This window comes from Henckelia pumila, chromosome 4 (assembly GCF_033568475.1).
Source record: "Henckelia pumila isolate YLH828 chromosome 4, ASM3356847v2, whole genome shotgun sequence".
NCBI lineage: Eukaryota > Viridiplantae > Streptophyta > Magnoliopsida > Lamiales > Gesneriaceae > Henckelia > Henckelia pumila.
Window position 1 is genome coordinate 205,840,218 of NC_133123.1, and position 19,656 is coordinate 205,859,873.

The window sequence follows — 19,656 nt, forward strand, 5'->3', positions numbered from 1 at the left end:
ATTAAAGGTACTACAAATGCATATGTAATTATTTGTCTTTATGTAGATGACATGTTAATCATGGGAAGCAACCATGAATTGATTGTGAAAACCAAGAAAATGTTGAGACAACATTTTGATATGAAGGATTTGGGATTGTGTGATATTATTCTAGGGATTAAAGTTTCTAGAACATCTGCTAGAATTATTTTATCCCAAACTCATTATGTAGAAAAGGTTCTTGAACGATTTAATGCCACAAATCGTCCTCCGGCTAGAACACTTATAGAGTTGGGTACACATTTAGCCAAAAATAGAAGAGAACCTATTTCACAAGTGGAATATGCAAGGGTGATAGGAAGTTTAATGTATTTAACTAACTGTACCCGTCCTGATCTTGCATATACTGTAAACAAACTGAGTTGGTTCACAAGTAATCCAAGTGAGGATCATTGGAAAACATTAATGAGAGTGCTTGGATATTTGAAATACACTTCTAGTTATGGAATAGTGTATAAAAAATATCATGCAGTCATAGAAGGATATTGTGATGCAAATTGGATTTCTGACACGAAAGACTCCAAGTCTACGAGTGGATATGTGTTCACTATCGATGGAGGAGCGGTGTCATAAAGATCCTCTAAACAAACTTTTATAGCTCGGTCGACTATGGAGTCCGAGTTCATCGCTCTAGATAAAGTTGGAGAAGAAGCCGAGTGGCTTCAAAACTTTCTAAAAGATATTTCATGTTGGAATAAACCGGTGTCTTTCATTACGATTCATTCTGGCAGTCAGTCAGCAATAAGAAGAGCACAAAGTAGTATGTACAATGGTAAATCTCGACATATTCGTCGGAGACACAATACCATAAGACAATTGATCTTGAATGGGGTTATTTCGGTTGACTATGTGAAGTCAAAGAAAAACCTTGCGAATCCGCTTACAAAAAGTATAAATAGAGATCAAATGTACAAACTACTTGGAGGAATGAGTTTAAAATCCATAAATTAAAATATTTATAGCGGTAACCCAACCTTGAGAATTGGAGATCCCAAAACCTTGGTTCAATGGGACAACTAAGTTATAAATATTAGTTTGAGTACTTGGAATAATAACTCACTCATTCCTGAAATATCCAAGTACAATAAACCTGCAAAATGTGGTGAGGTTAAGTTTTCTTTTAATGATTCCTATACTATGAGGTGGAGTAACGCAGGATACTCTTGATAGGAGATCACCTATATAAGTGCAAAGTATTGGCCGCTTTGATTGCAACACTTATGAATCTAGATATGGTTCAGGGCCGAAATGGACACAACGTGAGAACAAAATATGTTAGAGTATTGTTATGTAAGTACTATTGTCTTGGTTTACATAAACGGTTGACTAGTTCAAGACATCGTGTCACTATGCAACTAGTAAATCCGATAGTATTTTACTACGGTAGGTTCAAAGCCACAAGCTACCTATCCTGATGTAACAATAACTCAAAATGACTTTTTAGTGAGAATGCTAATATACGTGAAATTCATTCATGTGGGAGATTGTTGGAAATTGTTATTGAATGAATTGTGGAAATAATGGGCTTGAAAAGCTTGTCCCAAATGGCTTGAAAAGCTTGTCCCAAGTGTTACAAATAATTTAAATTTGGTGAAATAAATTGGAGGAAAATGGGGAATTGGTTGTCCGACATTGAAACAACTCCAATGTGTTGATCACCTTATATAATCCAACTTTGGATTATGGGATTGGGCCCTTAGGGCACCGGATATTTTGTAAAGGGGCAAGACGCTAATCGATGCAACAAACACACACGCGCGCGGCCGATCGGCGAGGCGAGGTCTTATGATCAATTATTCTTTTTGGATAAAATTTAATTGATAAAAGAAAAAAAATTAGTAAGAACGGCCGAGCGCAGCCCTCACCTTGCGAGACAGTGGGCTTCAGAAAAGTTGGGCGCTCGGTCCGCCAAATTTTACTGACCGAGCGCACCCTTATTTGAGCGAGACAGAAAGTCTGTAAAAATTGGGGCGCTCGATCGGTCAAAAATAACCGACCGAGCGCGCCTTCTGTAGACTGAAAAGTCACGACTTTTTCTGGGCTTTTTCTGTCATGAGTTGCATGCTTACGCCTTAAAACGTGTTGTTTCGTGTATAAGTCTATATATACGGTGGTTACAACACAAAATCATATACAAAAAATCTGATAACGTATACATCAGATTTCTGAAAAATCTCTCCCTCACTTTCTCAAAGAAAAGTTGATACATATTTTAGTTCGACGAAGATCGAGATATTTGTTGTGCTGCTATATCTCGATTGAATATCGTTGTATCTTAGAGACGATTGCCGCCAACGTTGAGCACTGTTAACAGGCAATTTCGTCTTGCGGATAGAGAGATTCTCTCGCCTCGACTAGTTGCTGTTTTTATTGCTTTTGCTGTACAAGTTTCTTCAGAATTCAGAGTACACCCTCATAACAACAACATGAGATAACTTTGCGACAATAAAAAATTTCTAAGTTTTAGTCATATATTAATCAATTTACCGTCTCTAAAATTCGAACTCTGCAATGAAGTATTACACTTTACCAAAAAGGGTCACCATTAGGACGAATGTATCGTCATTCTTCATACAACATAGGCATAAATTTGTAAAAATTTTGCATTACAACCAGGAAAACAAGATTCAATTATTCGCAACCAAGGTATCGACAGACAAGTTCTCCATCTTTTTAATGCACAATCTGTTCTCGTTTGGGATGTCTTTAGCTTCTGGGATGGCATGGAGGATAATCGAGTCTTCGTCCTTAAAGTCTCCCCTTAAGACTCCCATGGCAATCTCATTCTCAACCATCTGTTGTATCACCCGTTTTACAGGCCTTGCACCGAAGTTAGGGTCAAAGCCTAATATTGCCAGAAGATTGACAGCTTCCTCTGTGTAGTTGAAGTCAATATTCTTTTGTTTAAGTCTCTCTTTTACGCGACGTAGCTGCATATGAATATAATGGTGTCATTTGATATATTTAGATAAACTAATTGGGAAGGTACATCTAAGCAATTTTATAAATGGAAAAGCATGCCACCGGCAAAACTTGAAGTCTCAATAAAAAAAAAAGGAGAGAAGCTCCTAAAGCAACCTCGGAGAGCATAAATCACAGATTTTAAATAGGAATTTAACGTTGAAAAGCTTTTGTTACCTGTATTTCAACAATTTTATTGATTTGTTTGGAATCCAAAGGCTGGAAAACGATGTACTCATCAACACGATTCATGAACTCTGGTCTGAAAGTTTGTCTGGCTAATTCAATAACCTGCCTTTTCATCACATCATAAATTTCATTCTTGTTATCCTGTGTATTTCTAAGAGTTTCAAGTATATAATGGGATCCAATGTTCGATGTCATAATCACAACAGTATTGGTGAAACTAACTGTCCGTCCTTGAGAATCGGTTATTCTCCCATCATCCAACAGCTGTAGAAGGATGTTGAAAACATCATGATGTGCCTTTTCAATTTCATCAAACAAAACTATCGAGTATGGCCTTCTTCGGACTACTTCCGTCAACTGCCCGCCTTCTTCATAACCAACATAACCTGGTGGTGCACCAACCAACCGAGAAACTGCATGTTTTTCCATGTATTCGCTCATATCAATCCGTACAAGCGCATTTTCAGTGTTGAAAAGGTATCGGGCAAGAGCTTTAGCAAGCTCAGTTTTACCAACACCAGATGGCCCCATGAACATGAAGCTTGCAATAGGCCGATTTGGGTCAGAAAGGCCTGCCCTTGAACGACGTATTGCATCAGCCACTGATTTGACTGCCAAGTCTTGACCAACAACTCTGTCGTGGAGGACATGCTCCAAAGAGACAAGCTTCTCCCTCTCAGTCTGCTGCAGATTAGATATTGGAATGCCAGTCCATCTGCTCACTATTTCAGTTATATCATGATCTGTGACTTCCTCTCGCAGCAGAGATTTTCCAGATTTCCGATAATCAGCTAGGTTACTCTCAGCTTCTTCGAGCTGGTGTTGTAGAGATATTAACGTCCCATATTTCAGTTCAGCTGCACGATTAAGATTGTACTCACGCTCTGCAGCTTCCATCTCTAGATTAACCCTGTCAATCTATTAAAAGAATTTCAATAAGTACAAGGCAATATGAGTTTGACATGATAGTCTTCAAATTCTGCAGAGGCTATCACCTCTTTTTTAATTGACCGAATCTTGTTCATGAGCTCTCTCTCATTTTCCCACTGCTCATTTAACTCCTTTTGTTTCTGTTTAAAAGCACCTAAATCATGTTCCAATTTGACAAACCTCTCCTTAGAAGCTTTGTCTGTGTCATTTTTCAGAGAAAGCTTTTCCATCTCCAGCTTCAAGACAAGCCTGTCTATCTCGTCCAACTCAGTAGGTTTGGATGTGATCTCCATTTTCAATTTCGCAGCAGCTTCGTCAACGAGGTCAATGGCTAAAATAGAACAAACATTACCTTTAACATAGTAGCATATATAATATTCTGGAGCAACAAATTAACATTTAGACCCAGGAAGACCCTTCAATTATCCTCTACGCTCTACCCCCAGCCCACTGGGTGGAAAGATAACAAAGCACACAGACGTTTGGACATGTTAGAATGCTTTTTGCCTATGATCATCCAACTCCAAACCCAACCTAACCCGCAAAACAGGAAAAAAAAAATTCATAAAAATTTGAAGAAAAAAAAAATCCCCAGTATGAGGAGAATAGAAAGAAGTACATCGAAGAAGAAATAGTTGTTCCTTGGAGAACGAAATTTCCAGGGAATGGTGATGCTTCGAACAATCACGAGAATGTATGCCCATCTTTTATTGGCTTTCTACTGTAGTTATTTCATTTCCAATAGAGAAGAGGACTATAAGTGGCAATAGTCCATTATCTTCAAGCAAACAATGACTTACCACACTAAATAATTCGTACAATTTTACGATTGGATTCACCAAAAAAGTCAAAAAAATATTTTGGAGCATTTTCCTTTTTCTGAACCATTATTGGCAAAAATACAAGAGTTCAAGCTAGTTCACTCTCATGTAAATGCAGGATTCTACGGTGAAATATTCAAATAAATTATGATAAATCACACAACAAATTATCATGATTTTGATGACATGAAAAATTATTCTAGCATAACTTTGATTTTAAAACAAATCCAAGGCATACCTTTATCAGGTAAAAAACGTTCTGTGATGTACCTATCTGAAAGAATTGCTGACGAAACGAGAGCACTATCAGAAATTTTGACCCCGTGATGCAATTCATATCGTTCACGCAATCCACGCAATATAGAAATAGTGTCATCCACAGATGGCTGTCCACAAAATACCTGCTGGAACCTACGCTCCAAAGCAGGATCTTTCTCAATGTACTTCCTATACTCAGTAAGCGTGGTGGCCCCAATGCATCTGAGTTCCCCACGGCCAAGCATGGGTTTCAACAAATTTCCGGCATCCATTGCTCCTCCAGTAGCCCCTGAACGTGAAATTGCAAATCACAACTCATCATCAAGGAGTCAATACTTAAATAAAGACAAATAAAAATGCCATTTGCAAATTAACTTCCTCTGGTTCGGACCTAGCTAGCTAATAACAATGTATCCATGTATGTCAAGTGATTAATGGAGCAGACATAAAATTAATTGATTTTACCACAGACTAAAGTGATTAATTCAAATCACCACTTTCAGTCCCCAGGAATTTCATTGCAAATAGAGAAGCTATTGTTCAATATATTCCAAGCATGTAGTAATCAACACTTGCTGAATGCGTATATGCAATGAATCATAAAGCGAGCAATTGGCAAAACAACGGAAAAATTTAAAGATAAGATGCCAACATTTCACAGATGAAACGAATTAAAAACCTGCACCAACTACAGTATGTATTTCATCGATAAATAATATAATCTGCCCATTTGAAGCAGTGACTTCCTTCAGCACAGCTTTCAACCTTTCCTCAAAATCTCCACGATACTTTGCACCAGCAAGCAAAGAACCCATGTCCAGAGAGATTAACTGAATGCGTAAGCACGAGAAATTACACAAATTACAATGATGCTCCAGTGAATGATCCAATTGAATTCAAATCACGGGATTGAAAGAACACTATTTAATATGTGTAACTAATAACAAAGCCTCAAAATAGATATAAGAAATTTATAACATGTAATATTCTTTGTCACATTTGAGGACCCACTTGCAATCCAGTCTTTATCCCTTCAAGAAAGTGTATTATTTCCCATATTTCATATTCTTTTCGGGGCATTCATCTCCTCAAGGACGGTCTTCTACTGTTTGGAGAATTCAGAGCTTCGTGTATCATCTAAAGAAAATCCACACTACATAACTGGGAGATAAAAGCAGAATAGGTTTTAGACAGATTTTTGTAGGACACGTGATTAGAAAGATGATGTTGAGTACATGCATTGGGTTTGCATCGACAGTTTTTTTTAATAATAATAATTCCCCCTCAATCACTTCTCTAAGACAATAGCACATAAAAGAAAAGCACCTCTATCACCCGCTCAAAAAGCATAATTAAAGACAATCAACAAAAAAATCACTAAAGAGAGATTAAATTAATTTGCAAAATTGCGAGAGGAAATCCTCCATCCATCTCCTAATAATTAATATGTAAGGATGAGATAACCTTTCGATTGAAAAGAGGTTCTGGGACATCACCGCGAACAATTCTCTGAGCCAACCTGAAAAATCCATGTTATCATGTTGTTATGATATTCTCTATCTACTCTCCAAAAAAAAAAAGATATTCTCTATCTATTAGAATTTAATACATACAGTCAGTTTGGATATAGAAGTTGCAGCTTAGAAAGGCACTTAAATAAGTCCAGCTTTTGTAAGTGCTTCTCTTTATTGAAAAAGAAAAAGAAAAAAAATGAAGTTGTTTTGTTGTTCGGATAAATATTGAAAAGTACTTTTGTTGATATTTTCAATATAAATAAAAGAAAAACCCCAAAAGTTATAAATTTTAGCTTCTTAAAAAAGTATTTTCTAAACAGTTTATATAACCAAATACTATAATTTTTAAGAAAAGTTTTAAATATATATATACGTTTAATCCATTGGCTTCTCCAAGCAATTAAACTCATAATGCGACACAAAGCTTCTTCGCAGGTAGTTCTACCTCAATAAATATGCCAGCATCACAAGTCATTTGCAAGTTGGAACATTACGAAATTCGACTATAGGAAGAACGGTTTGATATCTGTAACATTACTTCACAATTAATCAAAAGTAAATGTTTTTAAACATGACATTTACTTCTTCCACGGCAAAAACCTTTGAATACATCATTGAGAACATTTACGACAATTAACACGAAACATGATATTCACACAACGATACTCTCCAAGACAAAAGAAACCACTCAAAGGCAATATATTTAACATAAGCATTTTTTACATGAAAAATACTTGGAGAAATAACATACGTTGTTACATCGTACTTAACTTGTAGTGATCTGGCACCAAACACGTGGTTATCCTACCATCTTCCCCAAGAAGTTACTGTTAGATGGACTATCTCATCGTTTTGTATGACTAATTAATGCAACAAATGATGCAAGTGCAAGCTAAAGAAATATAACCTCTCATTTGCAAGTTATATCTGGATTTCAAAGCCAACACAAATTTACAAGGAAATTAATATAGCCAAAGTTAAAAAAATTATCTTCTATTTCTTTGATCGAGCAACTTCATTCTGGTGCTTTACATATAGTCATGAACCCATATCCCAACATTAAATGACTTCTTCTGGAAGTATTACTTAATGGAAATCTCATAATGCTAGTTTTATGTTCTTTATGATGAAAAAAAAATAGTAATAATATTATTTAATTTTGAAATCCTAGCTCGCAAAAGAAGTAAACATATACTGATAATTCAAGGTTTCACAAGTATGACCGTAAACAATGCGATCAATCCTAAAGGAAAATTAAAGAGATATTCTCGTGCCTTTTTTTAAGATTGCAGACAACTGAACGAGTAGACAGAAATATAGTGAAAAAAATTTATGTGGTACCCTTCAGCAATTGCTGTTTTTCCCACTCCAGGTTCACCAATTATAACAGGATTGTTCTTTGTCCTGCGCGATAAAATTTGAATGCATCGCCGTATTTCATCATCACGCCCAATGACCGGGTCAAGTTTTCCGCGTCTGGCAAACTCAGTTAAGTCATTCCCATACTTTTCAAGTGCCTCGTATTTACCTTCCGGATCTATACAGAATTACAGAAAGATTAAGTTATCAGCAATAGAAAATAACTGCAAAAATGCATACTCTTAAGAACGGAGAATCCCAGCAGAAAAAGACATATGTATTGCTCATACAAGCAATCAGATCATATAAAATAAGGATTAAACTGTTCCTCTCTAGCTGTCACATACATTTCACAATGACTCAATTGTTTCTTTGAGAAAACTATCGAGAAAGTTTATTTTACAAACCTAACAAAAGTTCGAATTATAAAAAGTGAAGCAAGGTTTTCATGTGAAAGGTTCACCGCATGGATCTTTAAAAACTACTGGTATTTTTAAATATGTTCTGCAGCATTTATGATTGTAAGCTATTCGCCACAACAAACCAAGCCTCTTCCCAATTTACTTCTCAAAGAAAAGCGCAATCAAATTTAATTTTACAATTTATTAGTAGTTCTAAATAATACCACAAGCAAGGAACTAGTAAAGCCACACTGTCAGACAAAAGAAGACATGTATTTTAATAAACTAGAAAAATGTACGTGCGTTGCATGTAACAACAATTTTATTTGATTGAGACCGAAGTTATCAAATTTCGAATGTTTAGCTTTATTAAAATCAAGTGTTATACTTTTTACGGGCAAGTTCAAACTTCAGTCTCCATGATTCAATATCTAATTAGCTACTGAAGTGGTCATATGACCTATTAAACTTTTTTTTTGTTGTATTTGTCGGTTTCTGATCGACGATTTTTTGTAGTGATATTATATGTTTATGCATTGAGTTTGATTTATTTTTTGGCTAACAATTTTAAAACAATAACATATGTTATATATTTATTGAAAAACGTAAAATATATATATTTGTTACAAACTGTAGGATCAAGATATTTGTGTTATACTAAAAACTATAGTTAGTGGTAATTGTGTAACACAAATATTTTAGATCGTATCGCAGTTCAAAGAAACACATGTTTCAATTGTTCAACCCAAGGAGACAATTATTGCACCTAAACAATCATCATATCAAAAATTGTGCTTTCAATCAGTATTTTTTTATTTATTATAAATCAGTATTTTCTAGTGTCACGTCTCCAATTAGACCAAAAGTAGCCGAATTAAAATTTAGCGTATCACAAATAAACTTTGTAAACTTACTGGACCAAATCATAATATTAAATAAGCTAGTGAACAAAAAAAAAACTATTTTTCCTTTATTTAAAAGCTTTATTTAGAGATGAATTTTGATCTTCTATTGATAAAGTAAATATAAATCATGTATTATTTTTCTTTGATAAACCATGTTAATCATTAGACAATTGTTGTAGCTTGACTTGCTACAATAATTTCTTTCAGATAAATGATTTTTTGATTCATTAACTTGTCCAAATTTGAGTTTTAGTTCATTGAGTTGTCAAATTTGGTTTTGATGCACTAACATTTAATTTTAGACTATTGTTAGTCCAATTGCTGACGTGATTTTTGACAATTCAACAATGTCCGATCTCAATTTTTGACTTGAATATGTTTTTATTTTTAATTTTCTTAAATAATAATCCAATTATATTGAGTTGTTTTAAATTTGATATACATATAAAGCACTTGTTGTTGTACATGTCATAAAAAACATTTATATGGAGTATGATAATTAATATATAATTTTTAAGAATAGTATGTTAAATATATTATTTGCAATAAAAATTTGAGTAGACAAAAAAATGTGAAGAAAAAATATTTTTTAGAGGATGAACAATCATATTTTAAACAAGTTAAAAACTTTTATAATCAATCATTTTTACGATTTAAGTAACTTAGATATAAGAATAACTTGTCTGACTTAAAATCGATTTGAATTTAGTGTGATTTTCTACTTTTTGTCACGCAAATTTTTACAATTTTTTTTAATTTAAGACATGAATTAAATATTAACAATTAATATACTTTGAATAAATAAATAGACAAAAATTAATTACTCTTGACTAATCTAGAAAATGAATTGGAAAACCTAAAAAAACATTGGAAATGACAAAAATATTTAATTAATAGTATGTAAGATAAAGAAGTCCAAATTAAAAAATTCATAATTGGAACTCATATATTTATAAGAGTAATAGAATAACTTTTTTAATTTAAGACATAGAATAAATTTTTTAATTTAAGACATGAATTAAATATTAACAATTAATATACCTTGAATAAATATAAATAAATGGACAAAAAATCAATTACTATTGATTAATGTAGAAAATGAATTGGAAAACCTAAAAAAACATTGGAAATGACAAAAATATTTAATAGTAGTAAGATAAAGAAGGGCAAATTAAAAAATTCACAATTGGAACTCATATATTTATAAGAGTAATAGATAATAGAGTAATAGAATAACTTTTTTTAATTTAAGACATAGAATAATTTTTTTAATTTAAGACATGAATTAAATATTAACAATTAATATACCTTGAATAAATATAAATAAATGGACAAAAAATCAATTACTATTGACTAATGTAGAAAATGAATTGGAAAACCTAAAAAAACATTGAAAATGACAAAAATATTTAATTAATAGTATGTAAGTTAAAGAAGGGCAAATTAGAAAATTCACAATTGGAACTTATATATTTATAAGAGTATATAAGAGTAATAGAGTAATAGATAATAGATCATAGATAAGACATGAATTAAATATTAACAATTAATATACCTTGAATAAATATAAATAAATGGAAAAAAATCAATTACTATTGACTAATGTAGAAAATGAATTGGAAAACCTAAAAAAACATTGGAAATGACAAAAATATTTAATTAATAGTATGTAAGATAAAGAAGAGCAAATTAAAAAATTCACAATTGAAACTCATATATTTATAAGACTAATAAATTCAAATCTTGAAGCTCAAGAACTACAAAAAACTAAAGAGAAAAGAAGCTGCAAAAGTATGCATACTGATGATGCTTTTGAGACCAGAAGAACACAGGATCAACAGCATTCCAGATGATTTGGCAAAAAAAAACACAAATAATTTCCTTCTGATTATTAAGTATGCTTGAAAAATTAAATATCCAACTGTAGTTAGTAGAAATATATTTGAATAGAACTTGAAAAAGAATCTGGTCAGATAGTTCATTATTGTAGTCAAAATAAAAAATTGATTGTTAGCAAAGCCTACCGCTGCATTTTCTGATTACAAAAGATGCATGGCGTATTATTTGATTATTTCCGCCTAGTTCAAATCATGGGCGAAACCTTTCAGCCCTGGTTAGCCCATTCATTTTGGCCATAGGATAGCTCTTTCAATTTACCACTAAAAGGAATGGCTTCAACAAAATAACTTTCTTAGCGCTTTGCTTAAGTGGGCTTCAACCAAATAATTCAACTTAACCCTTTATCTTCTATAATTTTTTTTGTCTATTTTAGTTTTTATTACTATTATTACAAGCATATATTCAATGGTCCATATTTTTTAACTTCTTCGTCCATTTTTGGTCATGGTGTTCTTCTTCAATTTTAAAAAAGCAAGATAATCCCCGTTTGATGAAAATATTAAATGAAAATATTAAATGGATTTATATGAAATGTCAGTCTTTCAACTCATTTAAATAAAATAAATATTATCATCTTAGTTTTATTTCTATTTCCAATATTTTTATAATGACAAGGATACAAGTAAAAATAGTATCACTCAAATTAACTCATTGTACTTGAACCGAATTTATATTTTTTAATCATTTCAACTTATTTGTTTATATATTGGGTAGAAATATTGTCTACCATATCTTGAAGAATTAATTTTTTACTAATAACTTTTTCACTAAAAAAATTATGATTTATATTTAGTTTAGCCCACCCAAACATAAATCATGGTTTCACCCCTTTTCAGATAGGTAACATTTTCAAACATAGACCTACACAGGATGTGTAAACATACTCTGATCGGTAACTCTTTGACTGCCACGGACGGATTGAACAGCATCCTTCAAAGCATTCTCACTTAATTGGAGATTTTTGAACAACTGAAATCCAAATCTCTTATCCAAGGGAAAAGCCAACACTAGATGCTCGACAGACAGAAATGAATCACCCATTTCTTTCTTAAACTTTCTCGCACTGTCCAACATAGCACTTAAATAAGAGCCCACAATAGGTCCACTTGTATCTCCCATCACCTGCAAGGAAAAATATTACAAGGAGTATTTTAGAGAACTTTCATGAGAGTATGTTCATCTGCTCCCGTATATCATACCTTTGGTTGTTGTGATATGAAGCTGTCAATAGACTGCAGAAGTGATGTGTTGTCAACCCCAGCTTTAGTGAATATTCTTCGCGCCAGCCCATCCTTTTGTTCCAAAAGCGCTTTCATTAGATGCTCGGTTTCTACAACTTGTTGTTTGCTTTCTCTTGCTGCATCCACAGCGCTGACAATACCATCCCATGCCATCTCAGTAAACTCGGAGTTACTAATCTGTCAATTAGCTAAATAGTCATGTGTGCTCTTAACTTCAGAAGTGCCATTAGAAGGAAGAATAAATCATAGGAGACAAAAATTAGATTAGAAAGAGGAAGTTAAACTCAATTGCAATACTTCCTTATCCCCCAATATACTCTTCAATACATCATCTGCATGGGATTTGAAATTGCTCAACCAACTGAAAAAGGAAAATACACAAGAACTAATTGACACTAAATGTCATAGAGTATATACTCATCCTATGTATTATGTCATCAATTATGATCTCTAATGCTAAACTAGAGTTGCTATTCAACTTCTAGCCCCTTAACCCAACTTCCACTATGTATCATTCTCTCCCCATTCAAAACTAACTTGTTCTCAAGGTGAAGTGAGGTATAAAGACGCATAAAATGAGAAACACTCCTAGGCATCCACTTCAGATGGACATTCCTACCAATGAAATGTATATGTTTCCCTTCGTCAATGTGAGAAGCACAAATAGAAAACGGACATTGCAATGTTTGAAAAAAATATGTGCCAACAGGCCCAAAACCTTGAAAAAATGCAAAGAAATCTCAATTATGCACCATATGAATAGCACCACATAAGGCAAAGGGATTAGTTTTACATCAAAATCAAAATGAAAAGCTAATTGAATGGCTCCTGTGGTAACTAAAAGGCTAAAACAGCAACCGTGTGTATCAATTTTTCACCTTGGATCGTTTTGGAAAAGTAAAATGATATTAATCGATGTCACTTTGCAAAGTAACTGGTTGTCCTCTCCAAGGGAGTTCAATCCAAAGAAACAGTAAAATAGTGAAAAGAAATGTCTTGTGCAACCAATTATTAACACCTAAAATAAAGTCATGTCCTTAATGAGTATAATTGTCATGACCCTCAAACTGCCGTTGCAAATCTTGAACAGCTAACATAAGATTTTGCGATTCATGGCAGCTCTCAGTGAAACCATTATTGGTACGAGCTGCCTTCTTATCAAAGAACGCAAATATGCTTGTCCTATGAACATTCATCAGGCATTATATGTATAGATTTTGTAAAGGGCGAAAACGAAAACCCAGAATGCAAAGGTGACACTTTATTGTACAGAGTGGCACGAACCTGGCCTGTAGCAGCAGCAGATGCAGAATACAACCGGGAAAGGGCTGAGCGGTGTACCCTGTGGCTGGGGCTTGGTAGAAGAGATTCAAAGAACGGCTTGGTAGAAGAGAATTCATAGCCATTAGCAGCAATACGGGAGTGAAAAGAAGCTGTCAAGGAGCACAGCGGATTGAAAACAGGAGACCCAGAACGTGACCACTTCAGCGCCGCCGCCGCCGACCTTCTCAGCCGCGCGGCGGATGAGCTTCGAGAACTCGCCAACATCACCACGATCGACACTTTGGTACCAGAAGCTTCTACTTGCTTGTGGCAGGGGGAACAAAAATTGTGCTTATTGTTATTATTATTGAAAATTATATATTAAAATTAGATTGAAAGTTATTATGACGGTCATGTGATGTTATTTTAATTTTTGATTATGTAATGGATGACATATTTATTTTTGGACATTTTTCAATTGAGATAGACCTCAACATTTGTGAAGAAAGAACACAAGTTTAGAGAGAAGATTTTATAAGTGTTTGGTTTGATATATATTTTGAGTTTTAGAGTTTTTAGTTTTTACAATAAATTTTTAATTTTCACAACAGGTTATCAGCACGATCGCTCAAAGGTTCTCTATAATTTCCGACGCTCCAAAACACAAAGAGAAGACAAAAATATTTAACAAGTAAGTATATTTATTTTATTGTTTATTTATTTGTTGTGTATATATTTAATATATAATATCATGTTATTATCAGACATAATAAAAAAAATAAGTTTTTTTTAAAAAAGACTTGTTATAAATCCTGGGAGGATGTTAAGACGACATCCCACACTCCCAGTAAGGGATACGACAAGTATAAAAGCCTCTAAGGTTTTTAAATAATAACGTGATATAATTATACATTACTGCTTATATAATTTTATTGTGTAATTATATTTGTATAATTTCATGTTATTATGTAAGAGGCTGTCTCGACCTTATAATAACGTGATATAATTATACATTACTGCTTATATAATTTTATTGTGTAATTATATTTGTATAATTTCATGTTATTATATAATAGGCTGTCTATGACACCGACCTTATAATAACGTGATATGATTATACATTACTGCTTATATAATTTTATTGTCTAATTATATTTGTATAATTTCATGTTATTATATAAGAGACTGTCTATGACACTGACCTTATAATAACGTGATATGATATATATTTATTATGTATATATACTAACTATATCAATATATAATTTCATGTTATTATATAAGAGGTTGTCTAGGACACTGACCTTATAATAACATGATATGATATATATTTTATTGCATATATTTAATTATGATTATCATTATATGCATCACATGATTATCACAAATTTTTATTCAACACATACTCGATTTTTTTTCTTACCCCCAACGGTAACAAACAACTAGTTTTTGCCCTATAAATATGTTCACTCGAACTCATTTTCAATCACACCAAATTCACTCTTTCTCTCAAAATAATTTCTCCTCGATTTTTCGAAGATGAAGATGATGGCATTTATAAGGCTATTTTTCATAACGACTATGATCTTCATGCTTACGAGTCTTGTACTCACAAGCGATTTTCTACCACATATTTTTTCTCTATTTGTACACGCAATTGTAATTTTTGTTATTTCATTATTTTGTATTGTCGTACTAATAGAAATTAACTAATAAAATGCATTGTTATTTTTCTAGTACCACCATGTCAAATTTGGCAAAGATTGATTTTGTTGCGCTCGATATCACTGAAAAGAATTATATGTCATGGACTCTCGATGTAGAGATGCATCTTGAGTCATTGGGTCTAAATAATACCATCAAAGAAAATAATATATCATCCTCACAAGAAAATGCAAAGTCTATGATTTTCTTACGTAGACATCTTGATGAAGGATTGAAATGTGAGTATCTCACAGAAAAAGACCCAATGATTTTATGGAAAGGGCTGAAAGAAAGATTTGAGCATATAAGGAAAGTTATACTCCCGACCGCCCGTGATGAATGGAATACGTTGAGATTCCAAGACTTTAAAAAAGTCAGTGATTACAATTCTGCGATGTATCGAATAGTCTCGCAATTGAAATTTTGTGGGCATGTTGTTACTGAGATGGAAATGCTTGAAAAAATATTTTCCACATTCCACGCATCAAATATAACTCTACAACAACAGTATAGAGTGCGTGGATTTTCGAGATATTCTGAACTCATCGCATGTCTTTTTGTGGCGGAAAAGAACAACGAATTGTTAGTAAGAAATCATCAATCCCGACCCAGTGGTTCAACGGCATTTCCAGAAGCAAATGTCGTAATTAAAAATGAAAACCAAAATCAAAGGCATAGACAATATTTTGGTCGTGGACGAGGTCGAGGAAGTGGGCGTGGACGTGGACGTAAAAATTATCGCGGTCGTGGTCGTGACCGTGGATATGAAAATAATCGAGATAGTTATTTCAATAACTCATCTCAAAAGAACGTCACGAACCACCCACCAAAAAGGCAGCATGAAAATACGAGTGAAAATAAAAATCACTCAAAAAGATCTGAGAGTGTTTGTTATAGATGTGGCACTCCAGGACATTGGTCACATATTTGTCGAACCCCTGATCACCTATGTAAGCTCTATAAAGAATCGACAAAGGGGAAAGGAAAAGAGACCAATTTTATTGAAAATAGTGACCATTTAATTGGTTCAACTAGTTTCAATGCTGCAGATTTTTTGAATGATTTCGAAGACATTGATTAAAAGATTGGTGGGACTAGATTGTAACAAATTTGTATTTTTCATGCATTCTTGTATTATAAAGCACGTTATATTTTGCATTTGTATTGTACTTAATTTTTTTTTATTGCATTTTTGTGAAGTTTGATATGGAAAATGCTATGAGCAAACATGAAAATAATATCATGGAAATTTGCATACCGGATAGTGGTACAACGCACACTATTCTGCGAGATGAAAAATATTTCATGAAAATAAAACCAACAAAAACAATGGTGAATACTATATCAGGTCCTGTAGACTTAATTGAAGGTTGTGGTAAAGCATAATTTTTGTTACCAAATGGTACAAAATTTCGGATAAATGATGCTTTATATTCACCACAATCGAAAAGAAATTTGTTGAGTTTTAATGACATATATTCTCATGGATATGATACTGAGACGATAACTGATGGAAATCAGAAATATATATGTCTTACCACATATAAATCAGGAAAGAAATATGAGGTTGAAAAATTATCAATGCTCCCTACTGGATTGCATTATACACATATAAGGTCAATAGAATCAAATATGGTGGTTAATAATTCTTCAATATTAACCAATTGGCATGATCGATTGGGACATTCTGGTTCAATAATGATGCGAAGAATTATTGAAAATACACATGGTCATCCATTGAAAGACCAGAAGATCTTTCAGAATAATAAGTTTCAATGTAAAGCATGTTTTCTTGGAAAACTTATTATAAGACCATCACCAGCTAAAATCCAAACAGAATCACTCATATTTCTTGAACGTATTTAGGGTGATATTTGTGGGCCAATTCATCCACCATGTGGACCATTTCGATATTTTATGGTATTGATCGATGCCTCCAGCAGATGGTCACATGTATGCTTATTGTCAACTCGAAATGTGGCATTTGCAAGATTAATGGCTCAAATAATAAAATTGCGGAATCAATTTCCCGATTATACAATCAAGAAAATAAGACTTGATAATGCTGGAGAATTTACTTCCCAAACTTTCAATGACTATTGTATGTCAATGAGAATTACTGTTGAACATTCTGTTGCTCATGTTCATACACAGAATGGATTAGCTGAATCATTGATTAAATGTCTACAACTGATTGCTAGACCAATGATTATGAGAACAAAACTCCCTATTTCTATATGGGGACATGCAATTTTACATGTTGCGGCATTAATTCGCATCAGACCAAGTGCATATCATAAATTCTCCCCATTGCAACTTGCATTTGGTAAAGAACCAAATATTTCTCATCTGAGAATTTTTGGATGTATGGTGTATGTTACGCCTTAAACGCATACAAATCTCGTGTTATGAGATTAATGTTTTTAATGCATTAACAAATCTCATAATATTATGTTTTGATGATTACAAAACTCGGTTAATTGTTACTAATCATTTAAAGTGAGATTTTGCAGATTAGATTTATTGAAAAATAAATTATTGGAAGTTATTTTGAAGCTATACATGTATTTATAAAGTCTTGTATTGCTCATTGAATGGATGGAACATTGTTAAGAGATATGAAGAAAAAGACAAGAAGAAGCCAAAGTATGGAGCAGCAACTTCCAAAAATTACTGGAAATTTTATATGACTCCAAATCGGATCTCTACCGATCATAATCTAGATACATAAGTTTTAAAAGTACTGTCCAAATTTGAGAGCAATCCAACGGCTATAATGAGAGATATGAATTTTTCCATATATGCTGCACAGTACCCACTTCTGCAAGGAATGAAACCATGAAGATTCGACTTCAGAAAATAACTGGGAATGTTTGATATATTCAAATCAAATCTCCACCAATCAGATTCCGAATAATGATGTTATAAAGCTTATGTCCAAATTGCAGGTCAATCCAACGGATGGATTAAGAGATATGAATTTGTCAAATTTGTTGCACAGAACAGGTTCGAAAACATGATGAAGCGACTTCCGAAAATTACTGGAAATGTTTGACTAGATCAAATCAAATCTCCACCGTTCCGAATGAAGATCTGGATGTTTTAAAGCTTCATTTTAAATTTCAGATTAATCCAACGGTTGGATTGAAATATATGATTTTTCTACAAAATCCGCTCAGTGTTGGGAAAAAGATGGCAGCGGCGCCAAACACTTTTTGTCTCTCATTGACTTCTTAACACACGCTCCAAGCACTCAAATCAGATTCAAATCTTTGCCAACTATAAATAGAGGCCATCCAAGTTCATTTGGAGACATTCCAACTCATCTCTTCTCTCCTTTGCAAGAAATTTCTCACTATCAAAGTGTTTGTATGATATATTTGAGAGTGTTTGTAAAAATAGTTTGTGAGTTGGTTGTGCTATTGTTATAAACACTTGAGTGTGAAGCCAAGTGTGTTGTGCTATCATTGTAAGCACTTGAGTGTGAAGCCAAGTGTTGTGTTGAGGCTATCCTTGGAGCCCTTAAGGCTAAGTGTTCGAGTTGTATCGGCGCGGTGATCGTGTTGAGTTGTACGGCTATCCTTGGAGCCATCAAGGCCAAGACGTTGAAGTGCTAGTGGATCCTTGGTTAATCGATCTTAACCAAGAAGGGGAGACGTAAACGATTTATCGTCGAACTTCCATAAACATCTCTTATCCCTTTTACTGCTTTATTTACATTACGCATTTATTTACCGCACTTATTATTAACTGCTTTAAGTCTTCCACTTGCGTACTTGCATAATTGCTTTAAATTGCTAAAGTTGCCAATAGAACCTAAATCCCCCCCCCCCCCCCATTAGGTTCTAACAAGTGGTATCAGAGCCACCTTTTTACAAAATATTTTCAAAAAGGCTCTATGGCAAATCTAGCGAGCGACTATGCTCAAGGGCAATCAACAAATCGTCCTCCTCTTTTCAATGGCATAAACTACGGGTATTGGAAAAACCGAATGTCCCTATATATCCAATCCGTAGACTATGACCTTTGGAAGGTTACTGTGAAAGGTCCCTACATACCTACTAAAAAGGTTGAGGGTGTCAAAATTCCTAAGGGAATGGACGACTTTTCCAAGGAGGATATGAAACTTATATCTCAAAATGCTAAAGCCATGAATATTCTTCATTGTTCCT

General features: G+C 33.5%; 1 protein-coding gene across 1 annotated transcript; it reads right to left on the reverse strand.

The window, feature by feature from the left end:
* Positions 1-2,499: 2,499 nt before the first annotated feature.
* LOC140894662 (chaperone protein ClpB4, mitochondrial-like) lies at positions 2,500-14,122 on the reverse strand. Its single transcript, XM_073303227.1, has 10 exons — positions 13,802-14,122; positions 12,476-12,694; positions 12,161-12,398; positions 8,054-8,249; positions 6,663-6,717; positions 5,878-6,028; positions 5,179-5,487; positions 4,185-4,450; positions 3,178-4,107; positions 2,500-2,969 (listed from the first exon to the last, which is right to left on the reverse strand). The coding sequence occupies exons 1-10, from the start codon at positions 14,063-14,065 to the stop codon at positions 2,667-2,669; spliced, it is 2,931 nt and encodes a 976-aa protein (XP_073159328.1). The 5' UTR covers positions 14,066-14,122; the 3' UTR covers positions 2,500-2,666.
* Positions 14,123-19,656: the final 5,534 nt, after the last annotated feature.

Excerpts from the sequence above, each read along its gene's own strand:
- LOC140894662 (XM_073303227.1), bottom strand. The coding sequence starts at position 14,065 with ATGTTGGCGAGTTCTCGAAGCTCATCCGCCGCGCGGCTGAGAAGGTCG. Across the intron at positions 12,399-12,475 it reads TCATATCACAACAACCAAAG|GTGATGGGAGATACAAGTGG; the intron begins GTATGATATACG and ends TTTTCCTTGCAG. Across the intron at positions 4,108-4,184 it reads TTCGGTCAATTAAAAAAGAG|ATTGACAGGGTTAATCTAGA; the intron begins GTGATAGCCTCT and ends TTCTTTTAATAG.